Genomic DNA, 25587 nt, shown 5'->3' with positions numbered 1-25587 from the left:
CCATATATATTTATATATATTTTGCACCTTACTGTCTGTTTTTGCCAGTTATTTGAGCTATCCCCATTGCCAAGATGTCCTCCATGTTTGACAATGCGGTCAGGTGTACATCTTGCTCAATGTATGCAATCCTTGATCAGCGCTTCGAGGGTGCATATTGCTGTGCGAGATGTGTGCAGGTTGCTCATTTGGAAGCACAAATCCTGAGTCTAGAGGAGCAACTGGCAACACTGAGATCTATTGACAACTTGGAGAGGAGTCTGCTGCTCACTGAGCAAGCTCTCTCGCGGGTAGAGGTGGGGGAGGATAGCGGGATGGAGGTACAGGACAGTCAGGCAGCTAGCTGGGTTACAGTTAGAAGGCGGGGTAGGGGGAAAAGCACCAGGGAGGCTAGTCCTGATCTAGCACACCCCAACAAGTTTGCCCGGTTGGCAGATGAGGGGGATGTTAGTTCAGAGTTAGCAATACTGCAGCAAGTCACTGCCTCTGACCTCCAGAGCGGTGTCTGCTCCAGTAAGGAGGGAAGGACGAGCACAGGGCAGGCCAGACAGGTGCTGGTAGTAGGGGACTCTATTATTAGGGGGACAGACAGGGCAATCTGTCACAAAGACCGGGATCGCCGAACAGTGTGTTGTCTGCCTGGCGCTCGAGTTCGGCACATCGCGGATCGGGTTGACAGATTACTGGGAGGGGCTGGAGAAGACCCAGCTGTCATGGTGCACATTGGCACCAATGACAAAGTAAGAGGTAGGCGGAGTGTCCTTAAAAATGATTTCAGGGACTTAGGTAGCAAGCTCAAGGCAAGGACCTCCAAGGTAGTATTTTCTGAAATATTACCTGTACCACGTGCCACACCAGAGAGGCAGCGGGAGATTAGGGAGCTAAACAAGTGGCTCAGAAGCTGGTGTAGGAAGGAGGGGTTTGGGTTCATGGAGAACTGGGCCGACTTCTCTGTCGGATACAGGCTCTACGGTAGGGACGGGCTGCACCTCAATGGGGAGGGTGCAGCTGTACTCGGGGAGAAGATGGCCAGAAGGGTGGAGGAGTGTTTAAACTAGGGAAAGGGGGGGAGGGAAACTACAATATAGAAGGGGAAGATAGTATAGATAGAGAGCTGGGGCATATAAATGTACCTGGGGGTGGAGCGGAGGGAGGGGTTAGAATAGTTAATAGGGATAGGCTTGATAGGAGAAAAAACCATACACCTCTAAATTGTATGCTTACTAATGCCAGAAGTCTGACCAATAAAACTGGCGAACTGGAGTTAATAATGTCTGCAGAAAATTATGACATAGTGGGTATAACAGAGACATGGTTGGATGATAGCTATGACTGGGCGGTTAATATACAGGGTTATAGTCTATTCAGGAAGGATCGAAAAAAACGAAAAGGGGGAGGAGTTTGCCTTTATGTAAAGTCCAGCCTAAAGGCCACACTGCGGGAGAATATATGTGAGGGAAATGATGATGTGGAGTCATTATGGGTAGAAATATATGGAAAGAAAAATAATAAAATACTGATCGGGGTTTGCTATAAGCCACCAAATATAATTGAAGCAGCAGAAGATCAATTATTAAAGCAAATAAACAAGGCAGCAAATCACAATGAGGTGGTTATTATGGGGGACTTTAACTATCCCGACATAAACTGGGAAACCGAGACCTGTGAATCTCATAAAGGAAACCGCTTTCTGACTATAAGTAAAGATAATTATCTGTCCCAAATGGTACAGGACCCAACCAGAGGGGGCGCTCTACTGGACTTAATATTAACCAACAGACCTGACAGAGTAACTAATGTGCAGGTCAGAGGGCACCTAGGAAATAGTGATCACAATATAATACATTATAACTTGTCGTTCAATAAGGGAACTCTTAGAGGAGCCACAAGAACTATGAACTTTAGGAAGGCAAAGTTTGATCAACTAAGAGAAGCCCTTAACACTGTAAATTGGGAAAATGTCCTCAAAAACAAAAGCACAGATACTAAATGGGAGATTTTTCAAGATATCTTAAATTCTCACTGTGAAAAGTACATACCGTATGGGAATAAAAGTGTCAGGAGCAAGAGAAAACCAATGTGGATAAATAAAAATGTAAAGGTGGCAATAAATGGCAAAAAAAAGGCATTTAAGCTACTAAAACAGGAAGGCAGTGAGGAAGCACTAAGAAGCTATCGGGAAAAAAATAAAATATGTAAAAATCAGATAAAAGCAGCAAAAGTGGCGACAGAAAGACTCATTGCCAAAGAGAGTAAAACAAACCCCAAAATGTTCTTTAACTATATAAATAGTAAAAAGGTTAAAAATGAAAGCGTCGGCCCCTTAAAAAGTAATGAGGGAGACGTTATAGACGGGGATCAGGAAAAAGCGAATCTATTAAATATATTCTTCTCTGCTGTATTCACAGAGGAAAATGAAATGCCAGGTAATATACAGCAGGATGAGATAAATGCCCCAGTACATGTCGCCTGTCTAACCCAGGAAGAAGTGCAGTGCCGCCTAAAAAAAATCAAAATAGACAAATCACCAGGTCCAGATGGCATTCACCCCCGCGTTCTAAGGGAGTTAAGTAATGTAATAGACAGACCCCTATTTCTAATATTCAAGGACTCTATAGTGACCGGGTCTGTTCCCCAGGACTGGCGCATTGCAAATGTTGTGCCAATATTCAAAAAGGGGACAAAAAGTGACCCGGGGAATTATAGGCCTGTTAGTTTAACTTCTGTTGTATGTAAACTGTTTGAGGGTTTCCTAAGAGATGCTATTTTGGAGTATCTCAATGAAAATAAATGTATGACTCCATATCAGCATGGGTTTACAAGGGATCGGTCCTGTCAAACTAACCTGATCAGCTTTTATGAGGAGGTGAGCTCAAGACTGGATCGGGGAGAATCGCTGGATGTCGTATATCTTGATTTTTCCAAAGCATTTGATACGGTGCCACATAAAAGGCTGGTACATAAAATGAGAATGCTTGGGCTGGGGGAGAATGTGTGTATGTGGGTAAGTAACTGGCTCAGTGATAGGAAACAGAGGGTGGTTATTAATGGTACATACTCTGAGTGGGTGACTGTTACTAGTGGGGTACCACAGGGGTCAGTTTTGGGTCCTATTCTTTTTAATATATTTATTAATGACCTTGTAGAGGGATTGTATAGTAAAGTATCAATCTTTGCAGACGATACTAAGCTCTGTAGCGTGGTTAACACAATAGAGGACAGTGCACGATTACAAATGGATCTGCATAGGTTGGAGGCTTGGGCTGGGATGTGGCAGATGAGGTTCAACACGGATAAATGTAAGGTTATGCACATGGGGAAGAAAAATCCAGGCTGGGAATATGTATTAAATGGGAAAACACTGGGGACGACTGACATGGAAAAGGACTTAGGAGTCTTGGTTAACAGTAAATTTACCTGTAGCGACCAGTGTCGGGCAGCTGCTGCTAAGGCAAATAAAATCATGGGGTGCATCAAAAGGGGCATGGATGCCCATGACAAGGAAATAATTCTACCATTGTACAAGTCACTAGTCAGACCACACATGGAATACTGTGTACAGTACTGGGCACCAGTGTACAAGAAAGATATAGTGGAGCTGGAGAGGGTTCAAAGACGGGCAACCAGAGTAATAAGGGGAATGGAAGGACTGCAGTACCCAGAAAGATTATCAGAATTAGGGTTATTTAGTTTGGAGAAAAGACGGCTTAGGGGGGACTTAATAACTATGTATAAATATATAAGGGGGCAGTACAGAGATCACTCCCAGGACCTATTTATACCCAGGACTGTATCTATAACAAGGGGACATCCTCTACGGCTGGAGGAAAGAAGGTTTCTACACCAGCACAGACGGGGGTTCTTTACAGTAAGAGCGGTGAGACTATGGAACTCTCTGCCAGAGGAAGTGGTAATGGTAAACTCAATAAAAGAGTTTAAAAGGAGCTTGGACGTGTTTCTTGAAAGCAATAATATTACAAGTTATGGATATTAGATTAATAGGGACAGAACGTTGATCCAGGGATTTATTCTGATTGCCATATTTGGAGTCGGGAAGGAATTTTCCCCCTGGTATGGGGCAATTGGCATCTGCTTCATAAGGGTTTTTTGCCTTCCTCTGGATCAACACGGTAGGGACACAATATGTATATAGGTTGAACTTGATGGACTTTGGTCTTTTTTCAACCTTATGAACTATGTTACTATGTTACTATGTCTCATTTCCTAACGCTAGAAACTTACTGCCAATTTGCATGCAGTAAAATGCACTGGGGTTCATGTAAAAAAGGACTCTATGGAATATGATGGTGCTATATAAAATAATAAATACTACTTATAACAAATTATGTGAATTTAGCATGAAAATAGGGCTACAACAGAAAAGCAATGCCAGAAGCTAAGAAAATAGCATTATTTAATCAGTATTAGGTTGTGGCAAGTAAAAAAAAAAAAACATACATTTTTTTCTTTTAATTTCCATTACCTTGACATGAGATATTCAGCCAAAAATGGGGTACCCTGGCTATGGCACACACGGAAAGCTTGGGAGAGGACTACTTTACTGGAAATGTGAATGGAAGGTGTTTTTTTCTGTTTTACAAGTTAAAATACAACCCCTATTAAAGGCATGAAGATTTAGCAGTTGAAAGAAATATTTTTTTTTTGTAAAGCACTACAGTTCTTCTTATGAAAACATAAGGCTGAAAGGAAGCCATTATTCAACTCGCATCAATAGATTGATTCATGTAAAATTCTGGCATGTTTGCATTTCAAGTATGAAAACACACGCTCTTAGAAGGAAATGTATTTACTGTAGAATGCAGTCAGCTCGCCTAAACGACAGCACAGGGTATCACATACATACTCATCCAGCTGGACTTATTACACACAAAAGAAGGCTTTCTACTCCCTCCTACACTCACAAAATCCACTTGGAAAGGAACTTCGTTTTAAAAATAGATGGTTGTTTGATGAAAAATTCAAAATCCAATGTTCTACAGAAACATTACAATATTTAACATTTCTGTTTCAAGAAAAAAAAGGGCTTTCAAATGTTTCCTCTTAAATGACTTATGGTAAACGGTCTAGATCCCAATCTGTGTATTTTGAAACATTAATATATAAACAGGATTTTATTGTTTACAAGGATATGTTAAAGAAACAATGCATGAAGCCCAGCATGTCCCAAACAAGCCTCCCAAAAGTATCTGATAAAATTAATGAAATCGGTCATAGATCAAACAAATCTCATGTGGTGCCAAACACAAAGGCTGCTGGCCACATATAACCCTTAAAAACACAACCTTGGGTTGATGGCACCCATGCTATGTTTCACTATAGCTAATGAAGCCATGTGGGTTGCATGCTTGTGTGAGTGCCTGTCTGAGTGTTTTTAGTTGTCTTCTTAAGTAGATATCTGGGTACTCTACTGGTCTGACCCGGAGTCTCCGTGTGTGAAGTTCTGCTTCCCTGGGTCTACGGATAAGTTTCTTCTTTCCCCAGCAGGATAGCAGCGTTTGGCTCCCCTTTTCCCTCCCCACCCACAAAGGGCTGTCTGGGGCTAGCCCCACCCTTTCACAAAGCCACTCCCCCTTTGGAAAGAAGAGCTCTCAGTAGCCTGAGGTATGCTTACGTATCTGAATCTGTGAGTTATGTTCTTGTGTGAGTTCTTTTGGCCAATTGTTGATAGTTGTGAAGTTGTGTAGGACTCTGCGTGAACACTGTGAGTTGTGCGAGTGATCTTACATGAATGATTGTTGTGACTTGTGCAAGCCCCTGAGTGCTGGGAGTTAATACATGTTCTTATAGAGCCCCTGAAGATTCCATGACACTCTTACTATAGCGTGAAAATTAATAATAACACTAAAAATGGAGAAAATACAGTACAAATGGACAATAATGTTAACACATTTTAAGATATAATGGTACATAAGGAGATGAGGGCCATTCTCTTGGGAATTTACAATTTACTAGGAGTTGAGGGGGAACGTTTATGAGAGGATAATGTGATTGAAGGGAGGACAATGAGGAGAAGAAACCTGAGATATTGCAGTTGCCCATTATACTCCTCACGTGACATAAAGAATCCAAGAACAGATTTTATACAGCCACTTGATAGAAAGAGGAGAACCAGACTGTGCACAGGACCCCCCAGCAAAAACACATGAAGTGATACAGCATACTACATTAACTACATTTAATCAAGAAGGCTTCTTTTTAGTCACAATACTCAGCTTCCTTTTGCATCATTTCCAGAATTATACTGATGTGAGAGATTACCTTTGCACTCTTGCCAGACACCATTAGCATGTAAGGCTGCCAAGGGGTTTAATTCACTAGCCCTATAGACAGGGAAAAACAGATAAAGTATACCTTATAATTAACACACAACAGGATCTTTGACTTCAGGAGAGGTGCGTACGCCATAACATTTCGCACTCAAATGCTGTGCAGAACGAGAAGTGGATCATTATTTGGGCTGCTATTTCATAAAAAGGCTGTGCAAGCTCATTGAATGTGCTACACAAATCCTGAGTAATTTGCAAAGTACATCGTAGGAGGATGAATACTGTATTATATTGAGATAAAAATTTTAAAGGATAAAAGCATTATTAAAATTTAACTGCCAGGCGTAAACGAGAAGGCAGCAGCTATCACAGCACAAACCGATAGAAAATTCACTCCAAACTAGTCTTACTAGTGCAATCGCCTTCACTCTGCCAGTATGATGGAGGGTGACATATCTATGAAGTATGGTGAGTACCAGACAAAAACTAGCAGATATAAGCTAAGATTTTACAAAAAAACATTTTTATCCACCTATTGCAACCCACACGATCTGGGGTGAGAGAAATGTTGAATTATCTACACACTGGGGCATCCTGCTGGGCTTCAAATACCCACACTTCAAATAGTCCTGGTGGCCTATTCTAGACCAGTAGGTGGACTTCTAAGTAACTAATTGTATGTTTTTGCATTTACTTTAAGTCTAAATTAATTTCAGTGCTTTACCAAGTACTTTATCAATCTCAATCTGTTTAAACTACACCGGTACCTTTGGTACTCTATACACAGCAATGTAGACCTGACAGGTGCAAGAATCAGGGGGCTCCTGGCAAACAACGGCAGTTGCTGGTGAAGCCCCCCAGCTCAACGTCTGGCTATGCCCAAGACTAAACTGTGGGCCCAATATGTGTTTTATATTGCGGCTAGTTGATATTGAGCAACTAAAATCTTGAACAGCCAAGGCATATTGTTGTACCGAGACAATATTCTTTCCTGAACGCAACTATTTTTTTCCAATCACGTGACAGAATTATTCTATCACACGCAGAACCCTGAATAAACAAATACTCCAAAAGACAACTATATAACAAAGACTCCAAGGACCACTTTGTAGCTAGGAAAGTTCAGTCTGTAACTAAACTGTTATTCTGTCATCACACAACTTTCCATTTGTGTTTGTCTGTAACGGGAGCTAATGCTTTCTGGTTTCTCCTTTAAGTGACCTTCCCACTCAACCCATACTGCGAGGGATCTCATACCTAAAGCACTTCAAATAGTGATTCTTACTTTAGCTCTATTACGGTCGGAAGGAATGTCTAGAAGGAAGAATTTAAAATACAGCCTCGTAGCTTGACTGCTTACTACTGGCAGAATAAGAACAAGGCATGTAAGTATTGAATCAAAGAACAAAGACCCTTTAAATGTTACAAGAGTTAAAGGTAACGGATATCCTAGAGTGGAAGAAATTGTGATCTGTGAACAGATATTTTAGCATGAGATGGTTCGTACTCTATTCATATGTAATAGCCAGATGTTCAAGTCTTAATTCATATTAAGTATATATTGGGGGAAGGGGAGGCAAAAGCCAAAACAAAAAATGATTTCAGATCAAAAAGGAAAATCTGGGAAGCTGCAAACCCCATACGAGAACCTCAGACAAAGCAGAGAGATCCACGCGTGAAACAGGCAAAGAAACAGACTGCAAGAGACGAGCATCTGTTGTGTCCATTTCCAGATTTCTGTGGATCCAAGCTTCTGACCGAGAGCTCTGCACCTGGCCTGTCAGCTGGGACGAGGATTGTATGTCATCAAACGGGCATGACGGGTAAACTTGCAGAAGGATACCGCACGATGACGCCTAGAAATCAATCTGTTTCGGTCAACTTGCTTATCTATTTATTCAAACATAAGAATTGTGAGTGCAAAATGCAGTTGAGGTATCCAATCCATTATATATAAAAAAAAAAGGATTAGCTTTATAATAAAAACACATGAACTAAACGCTCACGGAAAAAATCCTTGCGTTCGCCAACGACTTGGTGCAAGGATTATCTGTAGTGTGGACCACGCTATAAACCTGGACTTTTAGGACTTGCAGAAATAACGGTTAGCAAGGAAACGGGTAAAGAAGCACCACTATTACACCACTTTAATACAGTTGAGTGGTTTTAAGGTGACAAGCACACTGTCAGTAAGCGCACCTTTTGTTTTCTCAGTAATAGCAGAATCGTGTAAATTGCTTGCTTTTCCATCTTTTCAGTGTTTACACGCGACTTTCTCTTTTACCGATGAAAAGCTCTGCATGTGTTATTTCTGGGTATTTATCTTTCCCTCTCTTACGCTCTCCTTTTCTCCCACTCCCCAGACTTCATGCAGGGCTATTAAAAAGGAAGGTTCTGAAGGGCGCAGGGCTTGTGTCATTTACACCATTGCCTGATATGCTTAGCTTGTAATATAGCCCTGCAAAGTGCATATCTACATATCTAAACTGAATTATCTCAGTTCTCTTCAAAATCTGTTTGACGTGATTAAAAAGAACAGTATCATTTCCTTTATCGACCTATAGTTACAGAACGTTGAGCAGTCAATTAACTCATCACACACTTTCAGTGTCATATAATTAGCGGTTAAGCTGCCTGCTGAGTACGCTTCATTAGCTGATGTTGCTGGATCATGCGACCCGTCTCTACGAGACACTGTGTCGCTCACAATAAAATAGATATAAAAAAAAAAAAAAAAAAATATATATATATATATATATAAATGCTAAGGATGAAAAACTTCCTTTCTAACCTATAGTGGATACATACTTCTGGCTGGTTGTCACGGGTCCTTGTTCCTGTTCGGTACGATACATCAAGAGACATAAGTATAAGCTTAAAATGAACAGAAATTAACCTGGAATTACCTTCCATGTAACCTCAGGGTCTGAAATGTTTTTCTTTGCTACCTAATTTTCTCTCCTTTAGCTGCCAGGCATATTTTGCAGAAAATGTACAGTAATTTGCCTTTTTTTTTTTCTGAAGGTTGCAAATTGCATACCATGTATCCTGGCTGCACGGGTGTTATTCACAGAAAGACTCCCTCTCAAAGCATGTTGGGAGTTGTCATGCACATTAGCTGTCGAGCAGGTACAAGCAACCTGTCAGTCCATATGTTGGGAAATAAAGCTCACGCATACTATAAAATAGATTAGCATGGTGGGGTTTGTTACAGGGTGTCTACTTTTCCTTTCCTGTGGGGGTTGTCACAAAGTGTTGCTCAAATATCCAAAAAGAAGGTCCTTTCATACCGGCCAACATTTCAGATGATCAGAGAGGAGCATGTTTGTTTTAGGGAGCGTGGTTAATGGCATGTCGGGCAGGGCTTTAACGACTCATTGATAGGTAACAATGCAAGGCATTTAGAAGGAAAATAGGAGTACAATATTTTATTGACACTGTAAATCAGTATGTCACAGGTTCATGGCGCAATATTAAACTTCTGGAGAATATTTTTATTATAATACCATCAAATGTAATGGGTTATTGTAGGATCGGTCTTATGTTAGAACATTCCACCAGCTTTTATTTTATCCTGTTGGTATTAGCGTTTGCTACCATGGGATCATTTTCTCGCCTTGGGTGCATTGGGTATTCCAGCCAACTCACTTACCTTTGCCATTCTGCCAGGCCGTGTACCAGGACAGGCTGAGGAAACAAGTGATAAATGCGAGGGCAGTGGCCACAGTTCCATTTCGGAGCCTCATTTCATTGCACCATCACATTGGTTCAAGGTGTCTCTTTTCTCAGTTTTAATACTGGAAAAATACAATTTGTAATCCTGTGTCACGCTACGGGCAGATCAACATCGGTGCCGATTAGGCTGGGCGTCCACATTTACATAAACCACCATGATCTTTCTCTTCATACTTCGTGCACAGCTACTTTCCTTTCACCCTGTTGCCATACAAGAAAACAAAAAGAGACAGGATGTGACCCAAATGCTGTAGTTTCCCAAGAGATCACTTCAATGAATAATCAAAATACATAGGAAACATCTTGTAAGAAACGGCCTTATAGGAGCCTAACAGAAAAATAAAATACGGGGGGGGGTTATATAACACATACACTTCTGGAGCAATCACCATAGCAACCACTGGAATGATCCTGATGATTGCTCCATTTTTAACAATTTGCACCAGAACTATTCTTACGTGTTCTCTGATGTGCATATAAATTGGTATGTAAGATATATACATTGCACATAAAACTACATTAGAGGTACAGTTGGGGTTTGGTATGGCCGTGGTAGATGCTATCTGCATCAAAAGCTAATAATTCGTTTAAGATCAGCTTAAGGTTTCCACGTGATTTCTGCCCGTCAAAGCACTTCATGTCACTATAGTGCTGATGTGCTTGTTTCATCTCTTCCCTTGCAGTAGAAAACACTACAGGCCCCTGCAGGAGAATACAAGACATTGTATAGCCAGCAGCTCGGGATTATAGTATTATGAGAATCAGAGATACAGAGAGATAATTGCATTCACAGCGGATAGAGCAAAGAGTACACCGTCAACACCCGTTATATTCTCCAGAACCAAGAACACGAGCAAACAGATACCGAACAAGCAGATGAAAAAAGGAAGGCACAGTGTCCCCTAGGTCACTACTGGCCAGCTTTTAAATGCAGATGGCCGTCATTAGAAGAGCACATATGGGCTGGCTCAATAACAATGAAGTGAATGGATTTTCGAGTACAATCAGATCACATTCTCATCTCCATTCCTGATTAGCCAATATTTTAGTGTGCAGAAAATGTTGATCTATAGCCTGTACATAACACCCCCCCCCCCCCATTTAAAAGTTATATAATGTGCAGTCACCAGACAGGTTCCAAAAGGGCAATATTATACTTTGTTTCTCATGGGGGTAGTAACCTTTTATGTTCGTTTGATAATTGAGTGAAAAACAAAATATATGATTGACTTGCTATGTATCATTGTATCACTTTCTTTCCTGCACAGCCATAGATCCCTGGATCCTCTCCCTTATGCATCCTTCTAGCCACCAGACCATGTTCTTGCAAAAGTACCATCACCAACAGTGTTACAACCCTACAAGTGTCTGAACAACTCACTGCTTTCTCCAGCCCCTTCACAGATGGCTTTAGGTGAACCCATTCAGTGCCTATTGTTCCACTGACATGAGCACATCTACCAGAGCTTGTCAGCCATCCCCACATCACCTCCGAGGTCACACCAGGGGACGAATGATGCATCACTCCAACCTCTCTGTGCAGCTACAGGAAACCCACGCAGAGCAGCCCAGGGCCAGAGCAGTGACACAGAATGCTGTGCAGGGTACTGGAAAGACTGACAGGTCATGAAGCAGATCCTGACTCTCTCTGCACACTGCAAATGCCCCTAGGCGCCCTGCATCAGTGCCTGCCCGGAGCCACAGAAGGCAGGACTATCTAGCACAGACAGATGCAGGGTCCTCTCCTCACTGGCCTCTTACATGGCAGTCGGGATCACCATCCCATGCTGGAGCTTTCCTCCTGAAGTCACAGCTCGTACCGTTCAATGATCCTCGGATCCCGACTCGGTGTCTGACAACTTCAATGAGCGGCACTCCCGGTTTCCTCTTATGCTTATGACACCGAGCAGAGATCGATGTTCCATTCTAGAAGCCCCATGCTGCGTGCGCAATGCTGCCCTCAGTACGACAATCCGTCCAGCTGCTTCTCCACCGTTCTCCCACCTATAGGGATAACGAACACACCTCCTTCGCGCCGCACCCCCTGTCGCCTCCCCACCAATCATACGCTAGTAGGGGCGGGGACAGTAACTAAGAAACGCGGGATGCTCACTTGCTAGCTTGAGACTCTGGGAGCGTGGCGGATTGCGAGGCTCCGCCCTGCGGGGGCGTGTTAAACTCAAACTGGTCCTCGGTCCCAGACTGGTCCAGGCGGTAACGCGCGTTAAAGCGGGGAATAGTTTCCTCTAACAATCCTGATTGGTTCATTACTCATCAGCGCTTAACAACCGCTTATACGTTGTGTTATTTTGCAACACGGGTTTGGGTTATAGCAACAATATTCTTTAATTTGTAAGAAAATATTTTCACTCAGCTTTCACCTCTACTGCCGAGAAAATAATGATTAATTAAGTAGTTAATTCTTTACTGAGGGTGTTTTGTGCCCAAACCACTTTTTCAACATTTTGTGCAATACGTTTCCTTAACCACCATTCTCCTGCACAAATTATACATAGTTTTTTCAAGGACAGATAGAGCTTTCTCTTGATAACATTTTTAGATGTATAGTTTTGACGTTTAGTATGAATAATACATTAAAATAATGACATTTTTAAAAAAAAAAACAAAACATTTTTTTCTAATATTTTACTGTGAAAATGGTCCCCAAAGCGGGTCACAAAATGTAACATGCGTTTTCTTGAAATTGTCTTATTTTATTTTGTGAGGCCTATGTTTTATTTGAGATTGTTTAGCAGCCCACCAGCCCAAAATACCCCCATAAAAGTATATATTTTTGGAGAGAATATATCCCAGTATTTCACTAGGAGCTTTTGGACACTTACCATACGTCTAGTTGGTCACCAATCTCTGGCAAAGGGAGCCATAACAATTTCTGTTGCTTTTCACCAAACTTTCCATGTTTCTTAGGATTGTTTGCACGGATTACATGAAACAGCACCAACATATATTCAGCTGCATCTCCAGATAACAGAAATACCCCACATGCATAGGTTTCTTTTTATGGGTTCTGTCAGTTACGAAGCACAACATGACTGTTCCCTTTTCCAAACTTTTGTGAGGCCTATGTCTCAATTTGGGACTATTTAGCATCCTTCCGGCTCAAAATACCCCCACAAAATGATGTAATTTTGGAGAGACAGGGTAGTTTTTTTTCGCCAAACTTTCCATGTTTTTTAGGATTGTTTGCACAGATTACATACAGCTGCTGAAAAACATAATAAAATGTGGCTGTAGTTTTTTTATTTTGTGGTTTTCATTATTGATTTTATTCGCAGGTGACTGGCTGTGCCATAGTGTCTGATCCCCTGAAAGCAAGGATCAGATGGTTTTGTATGTCAGCTGGCAACCTCTTTTTTTTTGCTTTACTTTTTATGGCATGGTAGCAGGCAGCCATTGTGATGATCACTGATCATTTTTTAAACTTTACTGAGGCTGCTGATCAGTCTCTGACAACAGATAAACAGAGCAACACATTAGTTGTGAACATGAGCTATCCACAAAGGAAGTCTCACATGATCTCGTCATAAAGCAATGGGGAATATGAATAACAGCGAATTATCCATATACCTTTCCAGAACAGAGGCGTTCATCTCCCACTCAGGATCAGCCAAGGGCCGTTACACCTCTAAATGACCTATTGCCCGATGGATTACTCTTTTTGTGGGCAGAAAGTGTGCTGGGAGCACAAATCCATGTTCGCATGTGTGCTCAGTATGGGGATAAAGTTCTTTTTCGTAGAGTTATCTATGAGTGGACTGAAAAGTTTGAAAATTGCCATGCTGGTATGGTCCAGCAGCTACAGCCACGACCACGTGGAATGAAGAAAGATCCCCGGAACTGATTTGTGAAAACAGAAGAACAACAGTTGAAGAGGTCGCAGGGAAGCCGAATGTGGTGATGAATCACGGGTTCACCATTACGAGCCCGAAAGCAAGCAGAAGAATATGCAGTGGAAGTATCCATGATCTCATGTAGCATAGATATCCCTTGTACATATATAATAATATATATATTTTCATACAGACACACACACACATATATATATATATATATATATATATATATATATATATGACCAAAAGTATGTGGACACCTGGCCATCACTCCTATATGAGCTTGCTGGACATCCCATTCCAAAATCCTGGACATTTATATGGAATTGCCCCATGCTTTCTGTCTGTAACAAAACCTTCTGGGAATGCTTCTGATAAGATTTTGGAGAGTGTCTGTGGAAATGTATGCCCATTTAGCCAAAACAGCATTTGTGAGGTCAGGCACGGATGTCGGAGAAAGACCTGGCTCCCAATTGGTGTTTCAATTCACCCCAAAGGTGCTCAATATGGTTAAGATCAGGGCTCTGTGCGGGCCACTAGACTTCCTCCACACCAAACTCATCAAACCCTGTCTTTATGGACCTTACTTTGTGCACATGGGCTTAGTAATGCTGGAACAGACAAAAAACCTTCAAAAACTGATACCACAATGTTGGAAGCATACAATTGTCTAAAATATCTTGCTGTAGCATGAACATCAGCCTTCACATAAATGAGGGCCTACAACAAACCCTTAAAAAAAAAGCCCAGACCATTATTCCTCAACCAAACTTTACAGTAGGCACTATGTATTCTGCATAGTGAGAAGGTAGCCTCCTCCAGACTTGTCCATCAGACTTAAAGATAGTAAAGCTTGATTCATCACTCCAGAGAAAAGATCTCCACTGCTTACACCACTCCAGCTGAAGCTTGGTATTGCGAATAGTGATCTTCGGCTTGTGTGCTGGTGCTCAGCCATAGAAACCCATTTCATGAAGCATCTGACACACAGTTCTTGTGTGATGTTGCTCCCAGAGGCAGTTTGGAACAGGGGACTGTGGCAGATCTAGCAGGGAAGAAATTTCACAAGCTGACTTTTGGCAAATGTGTTACCTAGCTGTTCAGTACAACTCATTTTACTGCCCATGTTAGTCTATGGAGATGTCATGCCCATGTTCTTTTAATCAAATGTATCTTGTCTCCAATCAATCAATAATACGCTCCACAAACTACTTATTAGAACATCTTAAGTTGTGCCTGCTCAGCATAAGGCAACACATTCTTCATAAACAAGTTTATTGTCTCTTGATATGAAGTGGGGTGTGATGGGAAAAATAATATCACAGTGCACATAAAAAAATATCATACAATTCATTTTTATTTCAGAAATTAGCATTAGTTATTATAATATTAGGGCTTTCTGTTTGTAATTATGATACTTGCATTGATATTCAATTCATTTTAGTTTTTTTTGTCTGGTAGAAAACAATTTGATCACGTTCAAGAATCCAAATGTTTTCACTATAAAACAATAACATACAGGTATACAAGGATAACATACAAGGATTTAATTTTTATTTTATAGAATATTTACATCTCAGTTTTCTCCACTATTATAGTTAAAGTAAAAAAGTTCTAATTATTTTTTATCATACATGTTACCATACTGATACTGTTTTTTTTTTAGGCTATCTGGATCAGTGTGAGACCAGCTACTGGCAAGTTTAGTATTACAAGTACTTACAGATTTACTTCTAGACAACCTGATCTAATATTCAAATGCTATTAACTCAATTGGCATAAATTGGATAAAATATACCCAAAAAAGTGTAATTGCTCTCCAGCCTTCTACGATAGGAGTGTCCAATTCAGATTTTTTTTTTTTTTTTTTAAAAGGCAAAGCCATTCAGCCAACATGGAAGTGATTTTCATACATTTTTATATTTTTAGCTGCATTGACTGCATATAGGTTGCTTCCAACACTGTTACATCTGCTCCACAGAAACACGTAACTTGATGGCAGAGAAGAACCATTTGGCCCATGTAGTCTTCCCATCTGTACTTATGTGAATAATTATTAAAGGGAAATCGTGTGTGGGGGGGGCAGGAGAAATGATTTTTTTTTAACCATATTGCTGCGCAAACAGAAGACCCTCTGACTGTACTGTACACATTTCAGCAGTAGGAAATGTGCTTGACACAAGGTTAAAAGGGGTTTTTTTTCGTGAAAAAGCTTAATTAATGCATAATCTCTGTGCAATGTTAAAAGATCTTAACATGTACTTTTAGATTGCTAAAAATCCCTGGGAAAAAAAACACGCACTAAAGTGTGGAGATACTTATGAGCCTTTGATCGTAGAGAACCCTTTCAATGTTGTAACATTACCGACAATAACAAGGAAGGAAAATATTTAAACGGCAATATCGGTCTACAGAATCAGCCTCTAATTACATAGACTTTGAAAGGAGAAGAGGCTCTTATACATAACCAAGAAGGTGTTTGTTTTAAAAGATTTTTTAAGTGGTTGTTCAATGGAATGCATGCTGTAAGCCCTCAGAGGTCCCTTTGTTTCTAGAAAAATAAAATACTAATTGAGAAAAAATGTACATCTTAAAAATATTCGCAGATAACTTTTTTTTTTACCTGACTTGTGGTGAGGCTGTACGAAAAAATTAAATTGGGGATAATAAGATAACATTATGTCCGCCTAAAAATGATGTACTAGTGTACTGAACACTATCATTCCTTTTCTTAAGCATACATATCACTACTACAAGATGCAGTACAGCTTTTATTATATACACATTATATTTATGTAATGTCACGTATACCTTTATTGCTAGGCGGTGGAGGAGGGTTTCCATTTTTCTTTTTTCAGACCAAGGAAACTCCTGTTTTAAAAAGTCCTCAAAATACATTTTCCCTAGACAAATCAGCTTTTTTGATATGTTTAACACAGTTGTAAACATACATACACACGTTTATGCCATTAATGATCTGTTCTCTTATTTAATTTTCTGAGGCATGTCGCTCCAAGCCTGAGATTTCTTCTTGGCTAGCTCCATCCAAGATGGCTCACCAGTTGCAGAATGGCTAGCTTGTTTGACTGCGGTTTTTTCTTCTTTCTCCGTCTGCAGGGAAAGCTGTGTAGCTAAAAAAATCCGAAATGTTAAAGAAAACAATTACAAACCTAATGTTACTTTCCCAGTCAGTACAAGCAAGAGTTTCATTGCATATTCATGATATGTGAACATATCCCTATGCCCATTCTCTACAAGCATCAACTGACTGTTGTTTATGTGTTGGTTGTAAGGAACTTGCGGCTGAATCATTACATTTACAGACCAGAAACAATCGCATTGCAATCTTGAAAAGGTCCAAGAAAAATCCATGCATTTTCCATTATAGACCTTAGGTAATTAACCCCTCTAGTAATTTTTACAAGCCTTGCTAAACCTTTAGCTAACTAGATGTACATAAATCACACTATTAATGGTGTGAGAAAAAATAAGTCCTTTGTGCTGTATGATGAAATTACAAACTGAGAATAAGATACAGATTTTATAATGAAAATTACTTTAAATATTGTGTACTTGTAGTGAGGAAATAAAACGAATTGTGTAAGGGTGAATAAAGAAGAGCATTGGCTTTTAGATATTTATGTCTTTGCATGTACTATATATAACTATCCAAAAAGTTAAAATAAGTGCATGATAAACAATGATAAATAATAGTGCTTTAGCACTAAAAGCATTGTGCTTTTATTATTCTCTGTCCATGGTACTGAGAAGACTGGATATACAGAAATTTTCCCAAACACTAGGCAACATATGTAAAGAACAGATAAATATAGATTAAAAATTACCCCCAGAGCAGGTAGAATACATTTAAAATCACACACACAGCAAACAACTGGTACAAAAGGAGCAGAGGTTACAATCTGGTTGGTAGTGAAACAGTAAGGACTGCTTGGATGGGGACGAGTTTGTTGATCTGTGAGTCACACTGCTTGAGCTTGTACAGGTATTGTGGTGAACTCTCCAACAAGTCTTTCCCCTAAAGCACTACCAACCAAAAAAAAAGTTTTTCTGCGTGATGGGTGCGCTGGTGGGACTTCAGTATTTAAAATGGAATGTCTTGTTGGGGCAAATGACATAACTGCTCCTTTAACCAAGAAATATTGGCCAAGTAAATTTTTACAAGCTTTCAATTAATCATTGGCTCCAGAACTTTGAAGCACCATTTCTGTCAACATGGAGTGCAAAACTACAAACATGGGAAACAGCTGCTAAGGGCCTCCCGCTGACCCCTTCTGAATTTAGTTTAATAGTTTTCATCACTTTGAATGGTTTTCACCTTTTTCAATATTTTTATGATAGTGACCATTGATTTACAGTGACGAGAGTGGCTAACGCTGACATAAAGACTATCTTCATATTACTATATAGAAATGAAGTAAAGGCGGTTTTCTCACCATGTGTAGGTTGTGACAATGTGTTTGCTCTCGGTCGCTGGTCTTTTAATTCAGCTTTGGTTTCTTGTCCACAGGAGTCAGGAATATCTGTAGCAGTGTTTGTTGTTTTGTTCGTTAGCAAGTCACTTTGCTGCTTTATGTTAGTCTGTAAATATTATAACATCACAACACTTGAATTTTCTCAAAAACAATAGTAATCAATTTGTTTATTCAGTTTATGGCTGGCCCTGCATCCACATTCATATAATTTATTTGCATATTAACATTATATAAACACAAAAAGAGGGGATTCAAAAGGTTTATATAAACTTCTTACCACAGCCAGCCTTAAGTGTTCTGGCGGACTACTCCTCCGGCACCCCTTCTCACTATCTACCACCTCTGCCCCTTCTCACTGCCTCCCCCCCACCCCTTCTCACTGCCTTCACCCCACCCCTTCTCACTGCCTTCCCCCCCACCCCTTCTCACTGCCTTCCCCCCCGCCCCTTCTCACTGCCTTCCCCCCCTGCCCCTTATCACTGCCTTCCCCCCTGCCCCTTATCACTGCCTTCCCCCCTGCCCCTTATCACTGCCTTCCCCCTGCCCCTTATCACTGCCTTCCCCCCCTGCCCCTTATCACTGCCTTCCCCCCCTGCCCCTTATCACTGCCTTCCCCCCTGCCCCTTATCACTATCTACCCCCCCTGCCCCTTATCACTATCTATCCCCTATCCTTACTTACCTTGTTGTCGGAGTCCTGCGGTGGGAGCAGGAGGCGTCAGTCTTCCCGCTCTGCTGCGGTGCACGCTTCACAGCTAAGCGCCAGAATAATTCCGGCGCTCAGCACGAAACGCCGGCACCTCGACGGAGTCACAGAGAGCGAGGTGCGCCGAGCGGTTGCTGAAAACTTCACGAGCAACCGCTCGTCGCCCCTGCCCGGGGATCTTAAATGAAAACACAGGGTTTTTTTTGGAAACAACACTTTGTTTGTTTTTCGTTTGTTTTTTTTCCTTAATTTTTTTTTAACTTTATTTAACATGGAGGATGTTAAATAAAGTTAAAAAAAAATAAAGGAAAAAAAACAAACGAAAACCAAACAAAGTCCCGGACGGCGCCCCTGTTGCCATGGTCGCACACCCCTAAGGCAGGCCCTGCTTCTTACCATAGTATCAAAATGTACATAACAAAAGACCTTTATACACAGGTCTTATCTTTCCTCGTGTATAATTAAAAAAACAAACCCCAATGAGCTTTTGCTGATAAAAAAAGGCTGAGCTGGCCCTGCATAATGCATTCTTCAAGTAGTGAGGTGGCATTCAAAAAATCTCTATAATCTAACTATGCATTATACCGGTACCACCAAGCTTCTATTCCATGGGAGGCTTGGTAAGCTGAGACTCCGAACTTCCACTTCGGTGAATAAACTCCACTGTGTAATGCAATTTCACTTTAATCTCTATTGCTAACCTACAATATGATTACATTGTGTGTCCAGGTGACACAACACAGTACAACAGGAAATGTGAAGATAGTTGAATGGACACACCTCTATCACGCCCTTGTCCTTCATCTGTTTTTCAGGCTCCTGATGCACGGACTTGTCTTCTACAGGGTTCTGCTCCTCCTTTAATCCCCTCTGCTTCTGCAATGCCATGGATACCCAGGATGGCTGTCCTCCTCTTTCCACGCTCTTGACAGGCTCTGTTACAGCCATCGGAGGAGTGCTTTTCTCTGGTAAGTATATAAAAAACACATTTAGAACAACAACTTTTTACCGTAATAATAAAATACAAAATGCTGTAATAGAAACATTGATTTTAATAGAGGATAAGAACCATATGGACCATCTAGTCCACCCCTTCTGAAGGGAGGCTGTTTCATTTATCTACCACCCTCTCAGTAAAGCAAAATCCCAGCAATCTCTAAACATGAAATAACAATTGTCCTCTTCGATAGCCAATACACTTATACAATATTTATAGCAGTCCCATAAAATGATGTCCTTTGTAGGTATTGCATTTCATTAACATACCATATTTACCACAGTAAATTGTCATTCACTAAACTTGTGTTTAAATATGTTGGCTTTTTACCTATGTTAATTAGGTATGCACAACTTTGCCTGTACTTTCAGAGGCTGCATCATGTATATGTACAAAATCATTGTTGTCCGACTAGTGGTCTGCAGGTTATAGACATCTTCAGAATGTCTGTATGTTCTATAAGTGTAATATACAACACTAATGGAAACTAAGCCATTACTGAAATATAATTATTATATGAAATGTATTAAATGTTAAACAAACTTCTCATATAGATTTAAGCCTTCTGCTTTTAGTTGCTGTGTATGCTATTGGTAGATAGGACGGGTTGTTTTTGAAGACACAAAAAAGCCGTATCTCATTAACGCTCTAGCATTAAAAGAGAAGGGACTCCCAAATCAATAATCAGTTTTGTACACTAGATCACATATACTAGAGGTTATATCATGACACAGGCACAGCTCAGTATATTAGATGGAATTCTGATCCAGCGCATAGAAAACAAGTTATCAAGTTAAACTCAGTGATGTATAGTGGCCTATGTCAGCAGGTCCAAGGGGGGCATTTGATACTCGGGTGATCAGCCCCCCAATGTCAAGCAGCTCAATGAGCTGGTAAGAGAGGAGATCTTTGATCTTTCCAACTGGCCCATTTACACCATGGAGGCTATGCCAACCTACCACAACCTCCATAGACTGCATTAGCATGCATTGTGCACATTTAAGACACAGATTTTTGGGATATTACATCAATACTTTAATCTCAGTCCAAGTCTTAGTGTCAGACAACTACATCTATTGGCATATTCTTTATTTAATATGTACTAACACTCAAAAATAAAAGTGGTCATTCCAGGCACAACTTCTGTCTTGAGGACATACATAATTCTTATATGAGCAATAATTCCAAAAACAGAAACATTCATTCCTTTAGCAGACATGTCAGCCTGGCTTCCACATAACCCACAATTCATATGAATCTTACCCATTCCTTTTTGCAAACTTGGCCTTCGTTCTGAGGCCACGTTTTCAGTCTTGGTCTCTGGAGATTTTGCTGTCCGTTCATGGCTTGACACACTTACTGAGGCTTCTTTATTAGTGTCGTCGTCAACAACAGTTATGTTTTGTAAAACTGGCTTTTTGGGTAAAGGTGGTTTTACATGTGTCAATTCATTGACATTCGTTTTGCTTTTTGGGTTTTCATTTTTCGAGTCAAAATCTGCTTTTGTGGGTTCTGTGGAATCATTCTTGGACAAGGTTAGCTGTCCTGCTTTTTCCTGTCTGAGTTCAGCACTATGTCTATTCACTCTGCTTGATTCTGGCTTCATTTCATCTCTGTACCTTAGTGACAGGGAAGTTGATCTTAACTTCACAAAAAATGGATTCTTGTCCTCACTGCCTGTCTGTGAGTCTGTACTTGCAGAGAGGTCACTGGCAGCTAGTATAGAGCTCTGGGCTGGAGTAATGTTCCCAAGGGCTACTTTCTCAGCAGACACACTATCCAAGTCAGTCAATGTCTCCTTTTTCCAAGTACTCATTTTGGTTTCAGTACGAGTGCCAGGAGGTTTTGGATCTTCTTTCACTTTTTCACTTAAGGACATACCTGTCTTGGGAAGAGATAATTTCATGTTTTTTACTGCTTCAGCCTCAACACTTGCTTTCAGGGAAAAACTACCACCCCTTGGCCTTTCCCAGGCTGAAGAAACAGAAAACTTTCTCTGTGTATTACTATCTGAAGTTGGCTTTTCTATTTTTTTATCTATGTTCCCAATTAAACTATGGTTTTCTTTATCAGGGTGCTCCTGGGTGCGTTGGTCATGATGAGAAGAAGAGAAATCAACACTTAAGGGAGACTGAGAAGTCTGTGAATGGCTTCTGCTATTTCGCAAGGAGTCCAGTGGATGTCCTAATTGATCAGTCTTTGACTGTGCTACAACTGGCTCATGGACAGGGGGTGTTTCAAGAACAAAGCCTTGCTTTTCTGTTGCTATCGTGTTATATTTCAAAATGTTTTTTTCATTGCCACTTAATGATGATGTAAGATGTTTATCCTTTTTACATGGCGTTTTTTCTTCTAATACTAATTCCAAACCACCATCTCCAATACTCAACTGTCTAGGTGCATTTTTAGCTTGTTTATTATGGAACCTCTCCACAAAGTCATTTTCAACCTTTGTAGTTCCTTCCACTTTAATATCAGGATGATCTATGACATCAATGCATGGCGTGCGGAGTGGTTTAAGCTCACTTGATTTGAGCTGCACTTGTTCTTCCATAGTTTGAAAACCTTCTACTATTACTATCTTATTTTCCTTTTTTTCCACTGGCAGAGAACGGGCATTGTTTGAGGGATGTGAATCCAGAGCACTAACTCTTCTAGACTTATCCAATTCAGCAGATATATCAACAGACTTTTCTGTAGATGCTTCTGTTGTTTCCTCGTCCAATTCAGGCTCTTCCTCGGTGGAGGTCAGATCCACAAGAGATTCTCCCTTGAGAACCTGAAAATAAAAGAGACATATTTATTTTTGTCCAACTCAAATCCCTGCTTAGCTAAGACGAATGTACATCAAAGGTGACCATACTGCAACCCCCCACACCTATTCTGGAATACAACTCACAGATTCTAATAGGGAAATAGGTCCGGCAACAGCTGCGGAAGTTTATTCACATACATAAAACAGGCGGTCTGCTTCAATATTAGAAATAAAGATCATTCGCTGTAATGAGAAAACTCTTCCTTTCCTAAGCAATTCAATAGTCTTAAGTCAGCTTGTAAAGTCTCGAAATGTATAATAAAAATAACACAACAATGAGACATTTCTCGCCACACAAAGATTTATCACCTAGACGTTTTACAATTCTCAGGAGAGCCTGAAATGTTATATTTAGATCATTGTTATTTTACTTACCCTATCTACTTACGACCTGGCATCTGTCAAGGCTATATGAAGGCATGTGATGTATTACAAGTCCATGTGCTCATAAAATACGCATATTGGTAATAAAATAAATACATGAATTACCACAGAAGGCCTTCTGTTCCTGCTTGTCCTTTGATTTCTTGGCTTCACTGAAAGCCTGTGTTTTGCAGCAGAGCTGTCCAAGAAGGATGATAAAAACGCTGGAGTGTCAAAATCTGCTGATGGAGAAATACAGCGGCCATCTATTCTTTCAATGGATGTCCTATTGGCATCATGTAACTGGTATTCCTCGGGAGAAAGAGGTCTTGACGAATGTCCAGATGAGATCTTTAAAAAGAGGAAAAATAAATCAACCACACAGATGTATATACTGTATAAAAACTTTCTACCTTGACTGGAAACGCTTGACAAGATAAATGTATAACCGGTATGTCATTAAAAAAGATAAATTACTGATTACAAGATCACTAAAACCACAAACAAAGTAAGAATACAATGTACACCTTCGAAAGGTAACAAAGTGTAGATCCTGAAATGAATAGGACAGTAGGACTGACTGTCGATTATCAAAGAAATCAAATCCATAAATCCATCTAATACAAAATTAAGTTCCAAGTGTTAACAAGATTTGACCCGTCCCCACTTTAATAATAGTCCCTCTGCAAATATACAATCCCTAAAGTTGGTCAGATTGCTGCCTGGGGACATTCCTGTCTCACATCCCGTCGGAACATACAATGCATGGAAAATCATTGGGAAAAAGGAGACACACAAACATGACTGTTCATTATAAAACAAATATAACATAAAATGGTACCTGCTCATCTTCTTCACTCCCTGTTCCTGCTAAACTGAGAGAGCTCATGTTTTTACTATTATCAGAGAACTGTGGAGTGGAACAGAAACAAGTTAATGAAATGGATTAAACAGGCTACGTAAAATCCTACAGGATTCCTCAAGTGGAAGAAAGTACAACAGATGGTTTTAACCATTTTTTTTTTATACTACTACAACTGAGAAAGCACATCTAATTATGGTAAAATACAAATTGAGCTTTCGGTTATATCGGAGGACTTATTTCATTTTGTAACTAATATAACTTAAATATGATGTAACTTTTTGATGATGTATGTATGTCCTCGATATTCATATAGGCCCAGGATAATCACGGTCTTTCATCAGAATGTTATCCTGGGAGAGCAGTTGGAAAGAGGGTTTTAAAATGGGGAGATCTGAAAATTGTGAGTGGTCATTCACAATTCACAAGCCTTTTAACCTCTGTTTCGGTAGTAATTGAATCCTGAAACCTCATTATAATGTACTTACCCTTGTCTTTACAGCATCATGCATCAAAGACATTTCTGGAGGACTTCTTGGTAATCCATCATCTTCAGAGCTGGCCCCTGCATCGTCAATTCGCTTACCGAGGATTCCAAAAGGTTTCGGCCCAGTTCTTATGTTTGCCTGAACCTTTGCCTACGTGAAAATAAGAAGTGGTTCTGGCATCTCAATAATTTTTAATTATTGTAGTGTAATTATTTAATTAATGTAATGTTAATTCAAATCCCACTCTTTCAAACTAACTACTTGTGACTTACTCTACTTTATACAGATAAAACATTTAAAAGAGAGAACATTTGATAGAATTGGGATTTTTAATATTGCACAATTTCAAAATGTTATTATTAAACATGTAGGCAGCTTTAGGGACACAATTGCCAAACTTCATTATATGAAACACTGTACCTGCAGGGCTTTAATATTATCCGACACATTTCCCTGGGAAAATACTCTTGCAGGTCTGCCAGGATCCTGCACCATCTCGGGAATAAAAATGCTGTCATGGGACACGGCTCTGCTTCCCAATACTCCAGCAGCGGACCTAGAATGAGATAACTCATTACCTTTGCTAATGGGAAAAGAACGCTTCAAATAATAACATTGGGGAACAGCACATGCTTATTAGGAAACCCATGATTCTTTCACTTTTCTTGCTGCAACTTAAGGCTGTCAGTGTTTCTTTTAAATACATTTTGAAAGGTTTGATGATGCTAAGCATTGTGGTCTAACTACAGAGTCAACAAATGGTTCCTCTGGAACTAGGTCTTGAGTGTAATGGGGTTTGGTACTTCAGTCCCTCCTGTAGGGATTGCTGTGTGACTAACTGCAGACAGGGTTGTTGCCAAGTCTAAAAACATTCTACCAAGTCTCTTTAATTATTTGAAACCTGAAAAGTATACATGATGTTGTTACATCTCCCCATACTAGCCAGCTTAACATGCTTCTTCATACAATATCATCATTTCCAAAGTGT

At 40.2% G+C, this 25587-nt stretch overlaps 2 protein-coding genes across 4 annotated transcripts in view; both read right to left on the bottom strand.

Annotated features, from left to right (window-relative positions):
* The window catches only part of MGAT4A (alpha-1,3-mannosyl-glycoprotein 4-beta-N-acetylglucosaminyltransferase A), a 32858-nt gene extending 20846 nt beyond the window's left edge, over positions 1-12012 (bottom strand). The window contains exons 1-2 of the mRNA XM_053455167.1: positions 11843-12012; positions 9940-10223 (exon numbers count right to left, since the gene is read on the bottom strand). Of these exons, the coding sequence (XP_053311142.1) occupies positions 9940-10033 (94 nt within the window). The 5' untranslated portion in view covers positions 10034-10223; positions 11843-12012. The remainder of the gene's footprint in view (positions 1-9939; positions 10224-11842) is intronic.
* Positions 12013-15212: 3200 nt separating this feature from the next.
* Positions 15213-25587, bottom strand: part of CRACDL (CRACD like) — a 44139-nt gene continuing 33764 nt past the window's right edge. For all 3 annotated transcript variants that reach the window (XM_053455163.1, XM_053455164.1, XM_053455165.1), the window contains exons 4-11: positions 25020-25155; positions 24600-24749; positions 24091-24159; positions 23376-23600; positions 21335-22850; positions 19855-20039; positions 18331-18475; positions 15213-17007 (exon numbers count right to left, since the gene is read on the bottom strand). In XM_053455163.1, coding sequence (XP_053311138.1) covers positions 16862-17007; positions 18331-18475; positions 19855-20039; positions 21335-22850; positions 23376-23600; positions 24091-24159; positions 24600-24749; positions 25020-25155 — 2572 coding nt within the window. In that variant the 3' untranslated portion in view covers positions 15213-16861. The remainder of the gene's footprint in view (positions 17008-18330; positions 18476-19854; positions 20040-21334; positions 22851-23375; positions 23601-24090; positions 24160-24599; positions 24750-25019; positions 25156-25587) is intronic.

Source organism: Spea bombifrons, chromosome 2 (assembly GCF_027358695.1).
Source record: "Spea bombifrons isolate aSpeBom1 chromosome 2, aSpeBom1.2.pri, whole genome shotgun sequence".
In the NCBI taxonomy this organism is placed as follows: Eukaryota; Metazoa; Chordata; class Amphibia; order Anura; family Pelobatidae; genus Spea; species Spea bombifrons.
This window is presented reverse-complemented; position numbering and strand designations above follow the sequence as displayed.